This window comes from Megalops cyprinoides, chromosome 3 (assembly GCF_013368585.1).
Source record: "Megalops cyprinoides isolate fMegCyp1 chromosome 3, fMegCyp1.pri, whole genome shotgun sequence".
In the NCBI taxonomy this organism is placed as follows: domain Eukaryota; kingdom Metazoa; phylum Chordata; class Actinopteri; order Elopiformes; family Megalopidae; genus Megalops; species Megalops cyprinoides.
The window spans coordinates 44661594-44676990 of NC_050585.1; the positions used below are offsets into that span (position 1 = coordinate 44661594).

Sequence of the window (15397 nt, forward strand, 5' to 3'; positions counted from 1 at the left end):
AGGTTTGCTCAGTCCAAAACAGGCCAGGGGCATGTTACCCATTCCCCCTTAACACAGAACTGAGTGTGTGAGATGGACATGACCGGAGTTCTACCCGTCAGTGTGAGGGATGAGTGATGCCGAAAAGCAAACGGAAATAACGCGGGAATTCATCGGGTCCGGGGGGAAGCTTGTTAATATTGCAAAGCAAATCTGCAGCCAGGGGTGAAAGGGCAGGCCCGGTATCCATTACATCAACTTTCTCTTGTTTCAGCTCAGGGGTGGGAGGAGCTTCTGGCAGCATGACACATCTCCATGCTTCAAGGTAGGTGGTATTCAGAGAGGTACACAGAACAGAGCGAAAAACCATTTCAGTAATCACAGCGGTATTTTCTGCTCGTTTTAGTGATATGACAGTCACCTACAGTTGATGCAGGTGCTGAGAGCCAAAACACACCTACAAGCAGATTTTAAAGGGAGCGAGAGCTATTCACAAGTATAAACCCATCTGAATGATTCCTGCTGGTTGGGCAAAATCAAAATTATTTACCTTCAAAAGTAAAATAAAAAAAGAAGAGGACAGAAAAAGAGGGAAGAGAAAGAATGGAGAAAATCTTCCAAATTTGAGACTTGTATGTACATTCCAGAAAAAAAGTCCATCTGCAGCTGTCACCACAATAAACATAACAGAGCAATTCAAAGTTAGTTCCAGTTATAAAATTGCTGAGTGATTCTACTGCTCAAGCTGCAAGGCAGGAGTGGAGTATTCACAGAAAGAAACATTAGAGGCTACAAGTAATAATCAGACACAGTCATATACATATCAACAAGTGTATATTATACAGCAGTTTAAGACCAGGTTGTCTCTTATGGAGAAGTTTGGGTATGTGGAGATATACAGGGACCGTTTAAAAAAGAACGCCAGCAGTAAATGCCTTTAGTCTGTTAATTCTCTTTTTAAAAATAAAGACATAGTGGTTTTCAGCATCTCCGGTGGGAGGAGTCTGTGAGGGAACGGAGGTGTTGATTCTGTCAGTCTCTCTCTCTCTCCTTCCCCTCCCTCTCTTTCTCTCTCTTTTTGGCAGATCTGTTTACAGGGAGCAGAGGAATTGTCTCTCTTCTCCTCTGGTGTCACGTATTCCATTACAGAGCAGTGAGTCAGTGTTTCATCACAGGTCCAGAGACAGATCTGCTTCTTCCCAGGAGTGTGTCTGTGTGTGTGTGTGTGTGTGTGTGAGAGAGAGTGAGAGAGAGACAGAGAGAGAGAAAGAGAGAGGAGGCATATGCAGGACATTTTCAGTCAGCCATAGAGTGTGTGTGGGTTGGGGTGGAGGAGGAAGCCTTCTCCCTTCATGGGTGCACTGTCCCAGTGTTATTGTCTTGAGATGTGGTTAGGTGGTGTTGCGCTCCCCTGCACGGCAGAGATAAGATCTTCCCAACTTTGGTTTGGCTTGATATCTGAGATGGGTTTGCTTGAGGGGTCGGGCCGAGGGGTTCCGTTCCATTCAGTCCCACCAAAGTTACAGGTCCCCGCGACGAGTTGCCGCAGGGTCAGGTCAGGCCAATGCAGCATATATAGCGGAACTTCAGATGGGGGTATCCATGGAAACGAGTCAAACCTCCAAACACCCATCTGTCGCACTACAATCCAGTCAGAGCAACCTTTGCTACGAACACATTGAGAGCTGTAAACAAGGCTTGGTTCATCACAAGATGGAGAGAATAAGCTGCTGTCGTGTACAACGTCCCCACACTGCCACACTGTCTGTGGAGAGAAACAGAAGAAAACAGGATGAGCACATGACCCAGCCAGAGACACCAGCACCTCACAGCCTCTATTAGCCGAAAGAAGTGTGGAAGTGTGGCTGATACAAGACAGATGGATGCAGAGTGCGAGGCCAGAAACCCCCGCCCCTTAACCGCTAGGCATGCTACAGTATTTTTTGAATTAAACACTTCAACGTTGCTACAGCAAAAGTCTACAAGTAAATGATGGGTTGGCTACAAGAAACAGAAACAGCAAGTCATGGGTTATGCGGACACTGAACGTTCTAATTTTAGGGTCGACCAGCGGATTGACAAGGTGGCCATATAAAATGGACATGTTTTCCACAATTTGCTCTGAGTGCTTTGGAGTGAAAACCTCCCTCGGGGCTCCAGGAACTCAGACTTACCTCTGCAGCTGACGTCACGGGCATCAAGGCCAAAGAATAAAGGCAAGGGAGAAGAACAGGAATAGAAACAGAAACTGAGAGGGGGAGAGGGAGAGATTGAGAGAGGGAAGAAAACATGGGGAGGAGGAAAAAGAGAGAGGAAGAAAGAGGGAATAGGATAGGGAGAGAAAGAAAGGGAAGGAGGGAGGGAGAGAAAGGGAGGGTGGGGGTCAGGAAGGGACACAAATGAGTGTTAGTCAGAAGCAGAATCAGAGGAGCTTTGACACAGCTCACAGCTTGTGAACAGAAACTCTACACTGACAGGAGAAGCTGTAGTCCTTGTATAATGTCTGGCCCTATCCAAAACACACTCTTTCCATAATTCATACAAACCTAGCCCTGAATGCATCTAAAAGACTCTCAGCTGGCTCCAAAATGCTAAATGAGAAACATGATCAACAAGAGACACAGGAAACAAGGGTATTTCTCTCTGGCTGGAAGACTGAATTCCACATTCCTAACTGTTGGTGTGATCTGAAAAGCAGGTCTTGTGATGCTCTGCGTACAGTATGCGGAGGAGGTGAGGCAGACCTGTGTGCTGTTTTGGCTACTCAGCTTTGGCTGATTTTGCACTGTCTGTCTGTGGGGAGACCCACTGGGATCAGTGGAGGGAATCTGCCCCCATATTTCTTCTTTTTACGTGGATGGGAGAGGCCGCCAGGGAAAGCCACCAGAGGCAGGTTTATTGCTAACCTTGGAGACGGAACGCAAACGAGCTCTAAATAACCTCTTACCTTCTCCTCCAGGTCTTTGATTTGTCTCTTCTGAATGTCTGTTTTATCTTCCAGATCCCGGATTCGCTGAAAAAAAGAAAACATTGAAATGTGTTTTCTGTGTTTCTATGCATGTATATTCAGATTTATTTGATATCATCTACAAACACGTAAAACTACTGCCAACAAATGCACCTCAGGCCATCTCCAAAATGTATTTCCCAGCAGTAATTCAAGGATATTTCAGTGCTCAAAAACAACAACACCTGCTCTCAACATATTTTTTTACTGTCACATATGATTCAGCACAAGGTAGAAAAAGTAGAAAATATGGTTATGAATTACATATTTCAGTACACATTTATTACATGGAAAATGATATTTGAATAATTGAGAGAGGTTCCACGTATCTGTATTTCACTTATTAGAGACCCTGTTGCTTCACAAGATGAAAGGTGGTGGTCAGACCTCAAAATAATTAGACATGATTCAGATCGATCTGATGCAATGTGACGCTGTTCACAGGAGCGAAGAAATGTGACTCTGCCTTTCAGAGAGAGCTGGGTTCCTGCTCAGCATTCTCTGGGGGCGCATATGAGTCAGCATTTGTGTGTTTTAAGACCTTCACAGGTGGAATGATGCCTGACTTACAGGCTTTCCCCATTCAGCTAGATACAAGATCACCCTCTGCTGTATGTCTTAAGAATTGCAAGTCTGCTACACTGGCAAGCCACAAAAGATGCACAGGCAACAACAAAATATTTTACCAGTGTTTTTACAGGTTTTAAGGATTAAACAACACACACAAATCTACCGAACCATACTGAGGCAGTTCACAAGGTACAATGACACTGCTATCATTAAGGAACATTTGAACAATAATGCTATATGCTTAAAAACCATATGATTTATTTCTAACCAACAACAGCATTTTCTCCGTATCTTCAAATAAATACATAAAATCTGAAAGTACATGAATTCTTACAAAAAGTATAATCAGTCAAAACAATGCAGTGCCCGGCCACGCTGTCATATTCAATTTCCACATAAAAACCAAACTTCATCATCATCAGGGTGATTGAATATGCTGGTAAGTGAAATTGGAGCACGGTTCTCAATAGTCTGGGCCAGGTTCCAGCTCTCTCTCCATCTGTCTGTCTCTGTCTCTCTCTTGATTTGTGCCTTTCTCTCTTTCTGTCTCTCTGTGTCTCTTTCTCTTTCTCTCTTTCTCTCTCTCTCTATATACAGCTGAGAAAGAAGTCACATGCACATACACAACAGACCAGGTTTAGTGCATGAAAACAGACATGTGCACACGCGTGCACGTGCACGCAAAAACGCCAGCTTGCTTCAAAACGGCCCCATACTCTACGCGCGAATGCAACCTCGCTCAGCGGCGCCTGCGGGAGTCCGGGCGCGCGGGGCCTACCTGGTGAGCCTGGTGCAGGAGCTCCATCCTCTCCTGCAGGACCTGGCAGTCGTACTCCCGGCTCTTCCTCAGCATCTGCCTCCGCAGCTTCTCCACGGCCGTGCGCAGCTCGTCTTTCTGCTTGTCGCTCAGCGGCTCGCCGTACTTGATGACCGTGTCCTGCTGCAGTGCATTGTACAGCGTGGCCTCCAGCTCCTGGATTTGCTGTGGGGGGGGTGGGGGGGTGGGGGGGAGACGGGTCAGACGTGGCCGAATTGTGACCAACGGTGGCCTCGATTGTCCAAAAACAGTATTATCGCCAACTGCACGCTATCGGCTGCAACTTAATTTCCTCTCAAGGAAGATCAATTCTATTATGTACCATGATAGATAAATTGGCTCTCGCTCTCTCTGTCTATCTATCTATCTACATACATATAGGAAATTTTTAATTGGCTGTTAGGGAGGCCAGGGGAAATTTTCCACCCTTTTTTCTACCGTTTATTTCCTTTTTTTATGATTTTGCTTCCTCTTGAGAGCCAGTGGTTTATATGATATGTACACTGAAGTGTTCGATTAGGCTATCACAATCTCAAATCATTCATCTCAATGATTCTGTTGCCTCCAGGTGTTTTTTTCCCTCTACAGCTACAGAATCATGGCTATTCCTGAAAGTTCCATCTGCTATAACCTGAACTGTTCACATGATACCTGCTCTGTGTAGCATTTTGTGATAAATCCTGTTTGCTGAGTGCTATATCAGATAAAACCTGATGATGATAACGGTGTTGGTAAGGATGGTGACTAATAGTTAGTGGCTCTCAAGGGGGAAAATTTTGTTCAATATGTCTTGAAAAAGGCCAAAAACCCATACATCGCCTATCAAAATAAAGGAGATGATGTCATAGGAACAAACATCTAATTATTTCTGATAATTACAGTATTTGTTCATTGTACAGTACTAAAGACTGAAAATTATGCTCTCCTGACAATAATTCTGGCTGACACTTACTTCAGACATTTTGATGACCTAGTTCTGAAAACACGGGAATTAAAATGATGGCAGAGAAGGGACTTTGCATACCATATAAGCTTGGTCTAGGGCTTGCTTCCTGTAGTCCAGCTCTTCTTCCAAATAGCCTTTCTGCTTACAGAACATTTCCTGTGAAAAGAATGTTTTGTTGAATACTTAATCTTCACTTTCCTGTTGAAAGGAAATCATCCCTCACTCCCACATCACTCACACAAATCTCTCACTCAGAGTTCAAAATCCAGTTGAAGTGCTTTATGAAGTCTGAGGCACCAATACCTCAATCTAAGACTGAGTCCAAGAAATTGGTGTTCAGATATACACTGATGGGGAAAGGGAGGCTTCATCAATCCCATCATGGGAGGGACTTCAATATGCTATCAATTACTGACTCATATGAACCAATGAAAAATCTTTCTATACCATAGCAAAACTTTATGATTGGCTCAAATAGGTGAGTCATCGCTGAGGAACGAGAGCACCACCCATTTTAGCTTCATAAAGCTTTACTTTCCGATCAGTTTAAATACAGATACACAGTTTTCACCCTGTCTGGGACTGAAAAACATAATGCAAAATAAATGCATTCTTTGATATAATTGTTTTTGAGAGCCCACGAAGATAAAATATTGGAGTCCATCTCCCAGTTTTTGGCAAGCATGGCCTGAGTCTCTATCTGAGTGCACCTCAAAAATGATGGCTGAGGTCCAGCTTCTAAGTTCTGGGCTACTTTGCCGGCATTCCAAAACCCGAAAGCTGTCACAGTAAGTGCAGTAACTGCTGAAAGATGAAAAATTGCCACACAAACCAGCATGAGCAAATAAATGATTCAACTCCACTCACTGAACAGATCTCACTCAGCTCTTTCAGTCTGACCCCGGGTCAGGAGAACTGAGGTCAAAATCAGTTTATCATTAATCTGTGCAGCATTGCGTCTGCAAATTTCAGCCCCCTGGCACTCTTCTGACTTTAAAAGAAAGCAACAGACTACACAACTTTTTGAAAGCATTACGGTTTGAATTTGTGCTGATATGACTGTATCAGTATTAGTTTTACTATTAGCATGGTGTTAGTATTTTTGTAGCCGTCCTCATAGCACGGTGTGATGTATTGACACATCTGCTGTTTTATGTACATGCTGTTATTCATGTGGCGTTATATGCACTTTGTTACATTTGCTAAATAGCTAACTATTTAAGCATTAGTAGTTTTAGCAGTATTCATAGTATTAGTAGCATTACCAGTAATATACGCAGGAGTATTAGTATTAGTATTAGTATTAATATTCGTATTAGTACTGCATTGCACCCTCAGTCTTTGCGTCAGCTCACTCACCATCTCCAGCTCCAGGTCCATCATCTTTTGGTGCAATGCTGCCTCTGTGCCCTCAATCTGCTGGATCCACTAGAGGGCGACAGACACAACACAAGGGACCATGTCAGGAAGGTTAAAAAAAAAAAGAAACATGCCGGAAATATACTGAGCTCTCATGGCAGCTTCTGAGCTACTGCTACAGCCCCTAGGGCCACTGTCAGCAAAAATGCTTGAAAATTACTGAGCCCATAAACAATTATTCCTTCCACTTTCGTGATTACCAAAATCACACCCCCTCCCTGTCACCACAATGACCTTGATGAGATCGATCACCAAAACCCCTGTGTTTTTGCTTTGATGTACTTTCGGGTACGACGACCTTGGACTGGACAGTGAATAACAAGCCCACCCCCTCTCCTGGGCCGTTTCCATACCTTCTCTGCCAGAGACAGAACAGTGCTGGCTTGGATGATGGCCACCTGCTCTTCATTTCGTAAGTTCTGCATGAGAGATATTGGCAGATTAATTACTAAAAAAAAATCTTCGTGCAAGTTCACTCATAAAGATGACTATAAAACTATAAGACTAGTTTATGTTTTATAGATATTTTAAAGGATAACATTGAACTTTTTTCTGACAAGTACTCCAGCTGACAGACAGAGATCGAGATATCACTTAAGAGCAGTCAAATCATTAAAACAATATGTCTGCTTATCCACTGTATAAGGAGCCTGACCCACCCCATTATCGCCGAGGATATCCAGGAGTTTGATGAGGTCAGGAATACACACATCCTGCAGAATCAGAGAGAGCAAAGCGAACTTAATCAGAGCTGAGTTATGAGGCACAGAGGACTGAACTTAACACCAGTGCAAAGGAACGAACACATCAACGACTTTAACATTAATAAATACTACAGCATTAATTAAAGTGATGGCGATTTCTGACATCCAGAAAAGGGGTGTTGTTTATCCTAGCAACTCTGGATCCCCCCCCCCGGCTGCTTTGATTGCATCTGTCACACATCACAATTGCAAAGCCATCAACCATAGTGACAGTTACACATTTTGTCCTTGTGCTCAAATTTCATGTTTGTTGCAACCTATAATCAGAATGCAGTGTAGTGTAACCTCAAGAATTTAAAATTTCATAAGAAGCTTACTGGGAAAGCTCTATAATCATGCAAGATCCCACTGAAGACTGTAATAAAAATTGTTCTATAAGAGCTCCTACATTTTAGGCCTGGTGTGGAATCCTTTAATGTTTTACCAGTAGCTGTGCTTTCTCTACTGGCTTAAAAGGAGTACTGTGTGGCAGGCCCTACCTTCACCCCCTCCTTCATGCAGTAAATCTGCAAGGCGCTGACCCCCTCTGAGAAGGGGTGAATCTGGAGGTTGAAGGGGGGCGATCTCCGTTCCCGCTCCTATAAGACATAATAAGAACAGCACATAATCTTTGTGATGCAAAGATCTAATTAATAACAGTATCTCAATAATAAGAACACACAGTGGCCTGAATGGGGAAGCTGGAAGGTTTTCCTTCAAACAGGTTTAATGCACCTGCGTCTCTACCAGCTAGCTTGTGCCTTGCCTGGTCAACTATTGAGAGTTGGTCATGCAGCACTTCCAATATTGTGACTCCTTGTATGGCTTTTACTTGTGTTGTACTCTGCCTAACTTGTAAGTCGCTTTGGATAAAAGCGTCTGCCAAACGAATTAATGTAAACGTAAATGTAATGTAAATCAAACACATTATCTCAGGGTTCTGAATCTGGGACAGCTGAAGCAAAGTGCTATTGTTGCACCATCTCCTGCAGCACCTGCCACTGTCCAGCAGATGGCGCCAAACGTCACATGTGGGCAGGTGTGTCTGTCAGCTGTGAGGGCTGCAGCACGGAGCACACAAAGGCTGTGCTTATCTGAAGCGGGCCACACAAATAAGGCAATCAATTAGCTGCAGAGGCAGCACTGGGCTGCAAGCCCTGGGGTCTGAATCTATATGCGCCGCACGGACAGGGCCTGCCTGAGTCGGGGAGGCAGGGAGGGAGAGCGATTCGGCTGAGAGGACTTCAATAGTGCACTTTGGCCTCTAGCAATAAACACAAAGGATGCTAAATAAAGGCTCTTCAATGAAGCCATTGTTAAAGGGTAAATTGGCTGTAAATGTAAAAATGCAATATGCGGGTCCTTATCCTTACTATTGAGGATACCCCATACTTAAAAGCTCGTCTTGTGTTACAATAGCTATGAGCACAAGCTAATTTGATAATAATTCGTTAACTACTTAAGCCTATCAAACCCTGAAACAAAGCCCAGACTACACTGTTTCACAGCTCCTGTCTGGACAGTGGCAAATTACTTTTGCTGTTTGCATTTACATGTCCTTTAAAAAAATCTTTTTTTTCTCACTTAGACACATATTTAAAGATTCTTACTGCTTAAGCTATGTAAACTAGAGATGTGGTCTACTCTTTGGGCACTAAGCTGGTATGTGCCCTACTGCAAGCAACTTTCATCCATTTTAGCACCAACAGTTACAGGCAGAAGGGACACAACCAATGGCCCAATCCATTCTGGGGACCGAAGGCAGACATTTTGTTCCAACTAAGTACCCAAATTTCAATGTAAAATGGCTTAAACGTTTCAAGACAACCACCTGTACATCTTTTGAGGCCTCATATGTTGAGGACCTCATTCTTATTGCATGTCTTTAAGAAGGGGAATCTAATGTGCAAAACTGCTACCCCATATTTACAAGCTATAGATCATTGTTATTACATACTGATAAATGATATTCTTTCATTCTGATTCCATAATATCCTTGACTGTATCAATATATTTTGTCTCGGATTACACAAACTTGGTTTCATCATATGACGGCTTTACAATTTGTCCTTTAGCAGATGCTCTTATCCGGAGCAACTTAACAAGTGGCAGTAAGAGACTAGGGGAAAAATGCTGCTACAGTATAATCAAAGGTCACCTCTAACTCCAGGATTCTGAATTCAAGCAGCTCATTCTGGTCCTTGGAGTCTTGCAGCTCCTGCTGGACTCGACCGAGATCTGCCTCCAGCTTCTCAACCTGCAAAACGAGGGAATACCTTATGTGATGCCCATCCACCAACACTTTACGGGGGAATTAATGTGACATTTTTACGTTACATTATTGCATTACATTACATACATCTATCTGTCATTAAACAAACATTAACTTGTCATTGTCTTATCCAGAGCAATTTGCATGGGTCAGTTTTTTACATGTTATCCACTTATACAGCTGGATATTAATCTGAGGCAGTTGTGGGTTAAGTACCTTGCCCAGGGGTACAACAGCAGTGCCTCAGAGAGGAATTGAGCCAGCAACCTTCCACCAACACTTTACAGGGGCATTAATGTGACATTTTTACATTACATTATTACATTACATTACAGACATCTATCTGACATTAAGCAAACATTTACTTGTCATTGCCTTATCCAGAACGACTTGCATAGGTCACAGTTTTTTTACATGTTATCCACTTATACAGCTGGATATTAATCTGAGGCAGTTGTGGGTTAAGTACCTTGCCCAGGGGTACAACAGCAGTGCCTCAGAGAGGAATTGAGCCAGCAACCTTTCAGCTACAAGCCCTGCTCCTTACTACTACACCACACTTTTTACCCAAACGACTGCTGGCTTGTACTGACTCTCTCACCTTTTCGAGAAGCTCCTGGTTTCGTCTGAGGAACAGCTGCTTTTCCTCCACCCATTTTGAGTCCTGAGGTGATGAAAAAATAAATAAATAAATCAGGGCAGAACTGAATATGCTTTGTCCCAGGAGCCTTTTATGTTGTTTCCAATTTCACGCTGATGGCATATGATGCAGTAATGACGCTTATGATACAGTAGGATGCCTGAGAAATCATACATCGTGGTAAGCGCATGAGAAGGATAGCCGAGCACCAGTTTGCTCACAGTTTCAGAGCAACGGCTCCATGGCTGTTGACAATAATTATGCTATAAATGTTTTTGCCTTTGAGCTGAGCAGAATCAATACAGTTTTCAACTAGCCAAAGTTTAATCATTAATGACAGTTGATCACTAGCTTGAAAATTCTAATTAACTTCTCATGGTCACTTTCAAAAATAAATACGACATAATCAGCTATTCATGCTCTGCCAACGCTGTTTCATAATCCAATGTGAATAAGCAGTGGGTTATGCATTCAGTCTGTGTTTCGAGATGTTTCCATACTTGTGTGTTACTCTGTAACCTGTTTTCTGGAACCCTCTGTTATTCTTACCTGTCCTTTCTGTGTGAGCTCCTTCTCAAGGTCCTCGATTTTGGCCTTGTACCTGAGAACATCTGCCTGCAGCTGCTCATGAGCCTGGTGGAGACAACAGTGCTGTCAGCATGAGGAAGAGACATCATACTGGAGGAGTGTGTGTGTGTGTGTGCGTGTGTGTGTGTGTGTATGTATATGTGTATGTGCGCGTATATGCAGTGGTGGTTATGTCCCTGCTGTAAAGTACTTCTAAAGTGTGATCTAAAATGATCTATGAATATTTATTTAATATATCTATTAATAAGGGTAATCCAGTTCCTCTGAATTGCAAAAAGTATGTGAAAAGTACGGTACTTTAATGTTGTATCCATTTATAAAAGAAGAAAATTCAACAGTGAGCGGGGTGTTACCTTCGCCTCCATCTCAGCATCCAGGATGCCCCCCTTCTGCTCCTGGAGCAGGGCATAGGCCCGCTGCAGGGCCTGGTACTCTCGGGTCAGCTGTCGGAACCGCAGCTCTGATTCCTCTGCAGCCAAACCCTGCGGTGACACGGGTCAGAGTGAGAGGGGGCAGACAACAGACGGGGGAAAGAGGAAGAACCGAGACAGAGGTTAGAGGGGGAGGAGACAAGAGTGAGAAACACAGAGAGCAAACAGGGGAAGAGGGGAAGAACAGACGCAGAGTTTCAAGGGAGAAGAGACAGAGTGAGACAGAGGGAGGCGACAAGGGGAGGAGGAGAAGAAAACGGTTTTGAGGGAGAGGAGACAGAGTGAGACAGAGGGAGGCCACAAGGGGAGGAGGGGAAGAGAACGGTTTTGAGGGAGAGGAGACAGAGTGCCGAGACAGAGAGAGGTAACAGAATGAAAGAGGAGAAAATTGGCAGACAGGAAAAGAGGACAGACAGGTCAGATTGGTAAAAGAGCAGGCAGAGGTCAGAGAGATGGAGGAAGAGACAGAGGATAGAGAAGGAGAGGAACAGACAGAGGGCAAAATCACGATGAAGGGAGGAGAGACAGAATTAGAAAAGAGGGAAACAAAGGAAGGGAGAGAGAGGAAATGAGGGGAGAGAGGAGGAAGAGGTGGGAGGCACAATGGGACAACATGACAGGTATATTATAGAGAATGTACTTAACGACCCCCCATAGCTTTCCATACCACATAGTTACATTGCAGTAATGCTTGAATAGTGTATTGCTCGCACTCACTGGTCTAGGTGTAATGTTAGCCTTGGCTGACACTGTTGCTCATTTACCCTGGGTGGATACACTTCTGTTCTCTTGTGCTGCTAGTCACTCTGGATAAGATTGTCTGCTAAATGAATGTAACGGATTGATAGAGAAGTGAAAACCAAGGTGAACAGGCACAGAAATGAGGGTCGGGGCACAGATGTATGCATTTATACATCTACCACACAGGGTACATTTATCTGGTAGATACAGAATGGCTTTTGCGTTGTGACTGGGCTTCACCTCATCCAGGTCTTCGTCTGGAGTCGCTGGCGTGCGATCCATCCGGAAGGAGGCAACTGAAGAGGATTCCGAGTCCATGGACTCCTCGTCGTACCCGAAGAATGTGTCCACTACGATGTGCCTCTGTGGTTAGGAACAGGGTAATGGAGAACATGTGACTGCACTTGCGTTCCAGAAATAAATGACTGACAAAAGGGTTTCTTAAAAGATTTCCTGAATAGCTTAGTGCTTAAGGTGCTCCCCTTGAGTGCAAGTTGAGCTCTATGGCTTTGGTTTGATCCTAGCTGTGTCATCAGCTGATGATAACCGATGATAAGACCACAGCATCAGAACATTTGGCTTCATTCTGCTGAGAATAGGCATGGGTATACTGGGAATAGGCGCAGACAGGTTGGGGATGGGCCGGGCAGGTCGGTCAGGGTTTCCTCATTTCAATGTTCTCAAGCATGCTGTGATTTGTCAGTTGTTTGGACGTCACCAGTAGAGCAGGTACCTATCTTCCAATAAGCGCCAACTCCGCTGTAGTATTCTGGGTGACTCGTGGTGCGAAAAATAGCCTTTGGCTGTGTGAGGGTGCGTCAGAGGATTGTGTTTGTCTCGCCCCAGTGCTCCTGCACGAGCGCTGGGGTTGCCATGGTGAGACGAGCCCGGTATACAACTGGCAATTTCAAAACAGGGCTGCATAAAAGGGGGGGTTAAAAGGATGAGCAGGTGCGCTACCTTTATGGGCCTGGAGCTTCGTTTATGCCTCTTTCTGCGCAGTAGCTTCTCCCTGTCCTGAAGCCCGGGGAAAAGACCAGAGTCAGCCGCAGTACGATACAGAGGCGTTCTGGGTAAAAGCTAGCAACGGGGACCCAGAGAGCAGGTACATCTGTGCACTACTGAAAGGACAGGCCACGTTGTGTCCCAGCAGCCCAGACTCACTCGTGTCAGCTCGTCGATCATGTTCTGCTGCTCCAGGACCTGCAGCTTCAGGAACTCGATCTCCTGCTCGTCGTGCGCCTGGTCCAGGTCGTTCAGAGACCTGAGCTTCTTCAGGGGCGGGTGCGAACTGATCTTCTCTTTCTGTGAACACAAAGCCATCACCTCACGTGAGGGCGACCGTGTCAAACAGCCAGATGTCCTCTCTCTCTGTGTAGATGCAAACCATCAAGCCATCTCATTACAGCATCTATCACTGTCCTCAGCATAAAGAGCACAAAAGTACGTTATGGTTCTTTATGAATGCTGGATATTAATGATATGCTGGGTTTTACAGAGTGGAGTAAAGCAAACTTCTGCAATGATATACAACAGGGGGTTATTATATCTAATCTGACCACGGTGACTAAGATGGTTTCACAGACAGCTGTGAAATAATGGAAGGGCTTCCTGAAAGCACAACATCACAAACCTCAGGAGCAGGCTTTGTGTGCTGAGGTACAATAAAGGGTGAGCTAATGTCTTTCCCTTCCCATGATTCTCTCACCATCTCCAGGTTCTCCTTGGTGAGGGCCTTGAGCTTCTCTTCCTGCCGCTGCAGGGACTGGGTGAGCTCGTCGTTCCTGCGGCTCAGCAGCTTGTTCTTCTCCAGCAGGGGCTTGCACTGCTTCTCGGACTCCCTCACACGCTTCAGCTGGGGAGAGGGGAACAGATAGAGAGGGATTCATATTCATTACACACACACACACACACACTATATATATATATATATATATATATATATATATATATATATATATATATATATATATATATATACATATATACATATATAGGGTTAAGTACCTTGCCCAAGGGTGCAGCAGCAGTGCCTCAGTGGGGAATTGAACCAGCAACCTTTCCTTTCAGTTACAAGCTCCGCTCCTTACCACTACACCACAGTTTTTACCCAAACGACTGTTGGCTTGTACTGACACTCTCACCTTTTCGAGAAGCTCCTGGTTACGAGTCCTGCTCCTCATGACTATGCTACACTGCTGCCATCACATGGAATTCCCTTCAGATGCCACATCACATAACCTGTGGCATGCAGCCAATACGCTCTGACCTGCCCTTTGGCACATGGTGTTCGGACCAAGAGCAGATAAATTAAGTTTTTTTTTTTTAGGATTTTCACAGGGAACGTCAAAAAAACTGTGGATGGGGCAAAGACACAAAGGACAAATCGCCTTTTATCCACCCAGGAGTTATCTCTTTTCAGGTCTGGCTGTCTGTCACCAAACACATTTCTATGGTACTTTGAGGGGACACCCACAAGCTTGGCAAACATCCTGATACTAAAGTATCTGCAAGCTGTGAAAATTTTGGCACCAAGATCAGAGCTTAAGGACCTCCACAACCTTGAATGCCTCCTTTCTTCAAATTTGAGGACTTTTAACATTTTGGCATCTCTCCATCCTTCAGCTACTCAATGAATAATGGCTTAAGAAACCAAAAACGTGTGTGTGCTACGATGTGGATTATAAGTCCTTCACATGGCAGAATTAAAATGCATTCCTCAACACAAGACCAGAGTTCATTGAAAAGCATGAAATGGCCTACACTGTATACCCTGGGAAACACCTGAGGGTTTGAGTGCATTTGTCATCTGTGCTACCACTGTTGCACCTTGTTAAGCAATCTGCTATAAAGTGTTAAAAACCAAATATTACAGGCTGTTTAACCGTAAGTACTCTGTGCCGAAGCCTTAATAGACACTGCATTATGAGTAAGGTGTAGGCAGCAGTGTTGAGCAATAAAAAGGAAAAAGACTCAGAATCTGCCAGTCACTCAAAGTGAATGGCTTCAGCACATATGCAGTCTTATGTTCGCAGAAATCTGTATGAGTCACCAGGGATGTGTCTAGGGTGGCAGAGTAGCATGGTGGCAAGGTTCAGGCTGGTAACAGAAAGGTTGCTGATCCGATTCCCCACTGGGGCGCTGCTGTTGTACCCTTGGGCAAGGTACTTATCCCACAATTGCCTCACTAAATATCCAGCCGTATAAATGGATAACATGTAAAAAAATGCGACCTATGTAAGTC

At 44.3% G+C, this 15397-nt stretch overlaps 1 protein-coding gene across 1 annotated transcript in view; it reads right to left on the minus strand.

Moving 5' to 3' along the window:
• Positions 1-1193: 1193 nt before the first annotated feature.
• The window catches only part of jakmip2 (janus kinase and microtubule interacting protein 2), a 30478-nt gene continuing 16274 nt past the window's right edge, over positions 1194-15397 (minus strand). The window contains exons 6-22 of the mRNA XM_036525131.1: positions 13862-14008; positions 13318-13458; positions 13114-13170; positions 12394-12516; positions 11335-11463; positions 10943-11026; positions 10355-10417; positions 9640-9738; positions 7982-8080; positions 7398-7451; positions 7092-7157; positions 6679-6747; positions 5398-5475; positions 4335-4538; positions 2927-2992; positions 2154-2227; positions 1194-1744 (exon numbers count right to left, since the gene is read on the minus strand). Of these exons, the coding sequence (XP_036381024.1) occupies positions 2177-2227; positions 2927-2992; positions 4335-4538; positions 5398-5475; positions 6679-6747; positions 7092-7157; positions 7398-7451; positions 7982-8080; positions 9640-9738; positions 10355-10417; positions 10943-11026; positions 11335-11463; positions 12394-12516; positions 13114-13170; positions 13318-13458; positions 13862-14008 (1530 nt within the window). The 3' untranslated portion in view covers positions 1194-1744; positions 2154-2176. The remainder of the gene's footprint in view (positions 1745-2153; positions 2228-2926; positions 2993-4334; positions 4539-5397; positions 5476-6678; positions 6748-7091; positions 7158-7397; positions 7452-7981; positions 8081-9639; positions 9739-10354; positions 10418-10942; positions 11027-11334; positions 11464-12393; positions 12517-13113; positions 13171-13317; positions 13459-13861; positions 14009-15397) is intronic.